At 51.5% G+C, this 3,118-nt stretch overlaps 1 protein-coding gene across 1 annotated transcript in view; it reads left to right on the top strand.

Moving 5' to 3' along the window:
- Positions 1-3,118, top strand: part of ANKRD24 (ankyrin repeat domain 24) — a 16,223-nt gene that overhangs the window by 11,332 nt on the left and 1,773 nt on the right. Inside the window, 2 exon segments of the mRNA XM_027769604.1 lie at positions 1,708-1,875; positions 2,946-3,071. Coding sequence (XP_027625405.1) covers positions 1,708-1,875; positions 2,946-3,071 — 294 coding nt within the window.

Below are 3,118 nucleotides of genomic sequence, written 5' to 3' on the forward strand. Positions count from 1 at the left end.
ATGGTGGATCTTTTGACTCCATCTCTTTTCTTAAAGCAAAACAAAACTTGGCAGCTATTTAACAAATACTGAGATTAAGAAGCCACATTCATTAACTGCTGTCAGGAAAGAATTTCCCTCTAGTGTCTCTTAACTCATCTGTACAATGAAAATAAGAATAGTTCCTGGGACCAGCAGGTAGCATACTGGTTACATCACTGGACACACACATGGTTGAGCATGGTTCATGTTCTGGTCCCGGTGGCTTCAGACTCATGCTGGGTAATTACATGCATGCCCAGGATCCCAGGAGGGGAATGGAGAAGGGATTGTGGCATGGCCATTCCCTGTGGGGTCATTTCTCACTTTCTGTCTCTCTGTCTCTCCAGCAAGTACATGTGTCCTATAGCAAAAAATCTCTCAAAGAAAGAAAGAATAGTTTCTAACCCTCACCTGAGGATTCAGTGGACTTTTACTACACATGATTTAGGGCAGTACAAATGATTATTTTTGCTATTCTGTTTCCTAAGATACATTCTCTTAAACCCTTTAAATCTTCAGTAAAATAATTTCTTTTTTCTTTTTCTTTTTTTTTTTTTGGAGAGGTTTTTGCTAACGGGCACATACGCTTGCCAGAAAGAGAGAGACAGAGAGACAGAAAGCGAGAAATCACCCCCCAGGGGGGATGGTCACGCCGCAGTCCCTTCTCCTCCATTCTCCTCTCGGGATGTTGGGCACGCACACACACGCGCCCGGCGTGAGTTTAAGCCACTGGGTCCAGGACTCACACTGCGGTCGACTGCATGGGTGTCCAGTGACATAGCCATTATGCCAACTGTTGGTTCCGATAATTTCTTTTCTCTCTCTCTTTCTTTTTAATATTTTTGCTATAGTCAGAGAGAGGGAAAGTGAGAAATCACCCCTGAGAGGGAACGGCCATGCTGGGATTCCTTTTCCTCCATTCTCCTCCCAGGATTTTGGGTACACACACACACACACACACACACACACACACACACACACGGGGCCACCTTCTTTTTGACATTTGTTTGCCTTATATCCAATCCTTTTTTGTTTTGTTTTGTAAAACAATGAATCTTTTTTCACAAACTTTTCACCCACTGGCAGAGGAAGCACGAATGACAGCCATGACAAATTCTGACGACGACACTGTCTCCGGAAACCTGGCACTTGCTGTGCGCCGGGCACTGTCCTAAGCGTGTACCGTGTAGTTGCTCATTGTATTTTCACAACCACTCCATCCAGTGGGGACCGATATTGTCCTGATCTTCCCTGTGAGGACACCGAGGCACAGAGAGGTTAAGCCACTGGTCCAAGGCCACACAGCGAGTGGGCCAGAGGTGCACGGCAGGGGCTGAACGTTCAAGGGGCCGGGGGAATCAAGAACTAACCTAAGTCATATTTCTTGAGGTCAGGGCCAGCAGGTGGCATGGTGGTTAAGGTGCTGGACTCCCACATGGCCAAGTGCAGTTCAAGTCCCGGACTTGGCAGCTTGCTTTCTCACTTTCCCTCTCTTTCTCTCTCTCTTTCTCTCACTGGTGAGCACATGTGCCCTATAGCAAATTAAAATAATAATCAATAAATCGTTTTTGAAAATTTCCCTGAAGTCTGCCTGGACTTGAATGTCCTCAGGCCCATGTGGGAGGGTCAGGAGAATGTGGGGCTCGGGCTCAAATGTCCCGAGGGTCACGCCGGGCTCGGCCGCAGGTGCAGCGCGAGGCCTTGTTCATGAAGAGTGAGCGGCATGCGGCCGAGGCCCAGCTGGCCACCGCGGAGCAGCAGCTGCGGGGGCTGCGTGCCGAGGCCGAGAGGGCCCGCCAGGCCCAGAGCCGCGCCCAGGAAGCCCTGGACAAGGCCAAGGAGAAGGACAAGAAGGTGGGTGTCCCCTCCCCATGCTTGGCCGGGAGCCCTCCACGGGGACAGGGGCTCAGGGGAACCTCGACTCTCCCACTCGAAGGAGTCGTGGACAGTCAGTCCGTTTTCCAGATGGGAAGCTGAGGCAGAGAAGGACTAGGACTCAGCTGTGGACGTTGGTGACCCCTAGTGACAGCCCGATGACGTGTCCTGAGTGATGGCCCTATGCCAAGCTCCTCTGTGCTACATGTGTAAAACGGGCTTCTATTTCTTTCTTTCTTTCTTTTTTAAGAATTATTTAACTTTCTTTTATGTATTTATTTATTTTAATTTAACCAGAGAGGGACAGAGTGAGAGAGAAAGGGAGAAAGCAAGCTGCCAGGTTCGGGACTCGAACCATGGCCGACCATGTGGAATTCCAGCACCCTTAGCCACCATGCCACCTGCTGGCCCTACAGGCGTCTATTTCTTTTATTGTTTGTTTTTTAAGATTTATTTATTTATTTAATTCTGTTTGTTATTGTTATTTTTTAATTTTATCAGAGAGAGAGAGAGAGAAAGGGAAAGCGAGAAAGCAAACCACCAGGTCCAGGACTCGAACCAGGGTTGGCCATGTGGGAATCCAGCGCCCCTATCCACCACACCACCTGCCTGCCCCCAGGCGTCTATTTCTAAAAATAGAAACTCAGCTGCTTTATAGCCTAGCGGTTCTGGGAGCCAGATCCCACCTGGACAGCGGGCAGTTTGAATCGCAGTCCGGGCTGCTTGAGAAATCCGCGAGGCGCACGTGTGTGCGCGCCCCAAGTCCCCACAGCCTGCAGAGCGGGAGAAGGGTGGCGGTGCGCTCACGCCCCAGCCCCTGCAGGGCGCTTTCTCCCTGCCGTCTCTCTGTCGCCCTCTGGAGACTGCACACACTCCCTGGGATTACGAAGAAAAAATGGGAAAACCGTGCTTAGCTCGGGGGCCATGCAAGAGCAGGCTCCGTGGGCTGGAGTCGGGGAACCCCAAGGGTATGACATCCCCGAGTGTCTCCCTGCTGCCTTGGGGAGTCCTGGACACAGAGGGACCACTGATAGCGTCCCCTTCCCCAGATCACAGAGCTCTCCAAGGAAGTCTTCAGTCTTAAGGAAGCCCTGAAGGAGCAGCCGGCTGGCCCGGCCACCCCGGAGGTGGAAGCTCTCAGGGGCCAGGTGGAAGCTCTGAAGCAGCAGCTGGAGGTGAGGGCTGAGTTGGGCAGGGGGCGGGGCTCTGTTGAACAGGGGGT

This window comes from Tupaia chinensis, unplaced genomic scaffold (genome assembly GCF_000334495.1).
Source record: "Tupaia chinensis unplaced genomic scaffold, TupChi_1.0 Scaffold149964_2, whole genome shotgun sequence".
Taxonomy (NCBI): Eukaryota; Metazoa; Chordata; class Mammalia; order Scandentia; family Tupaiidae; genus Tupaia; species Tupaia belangeri.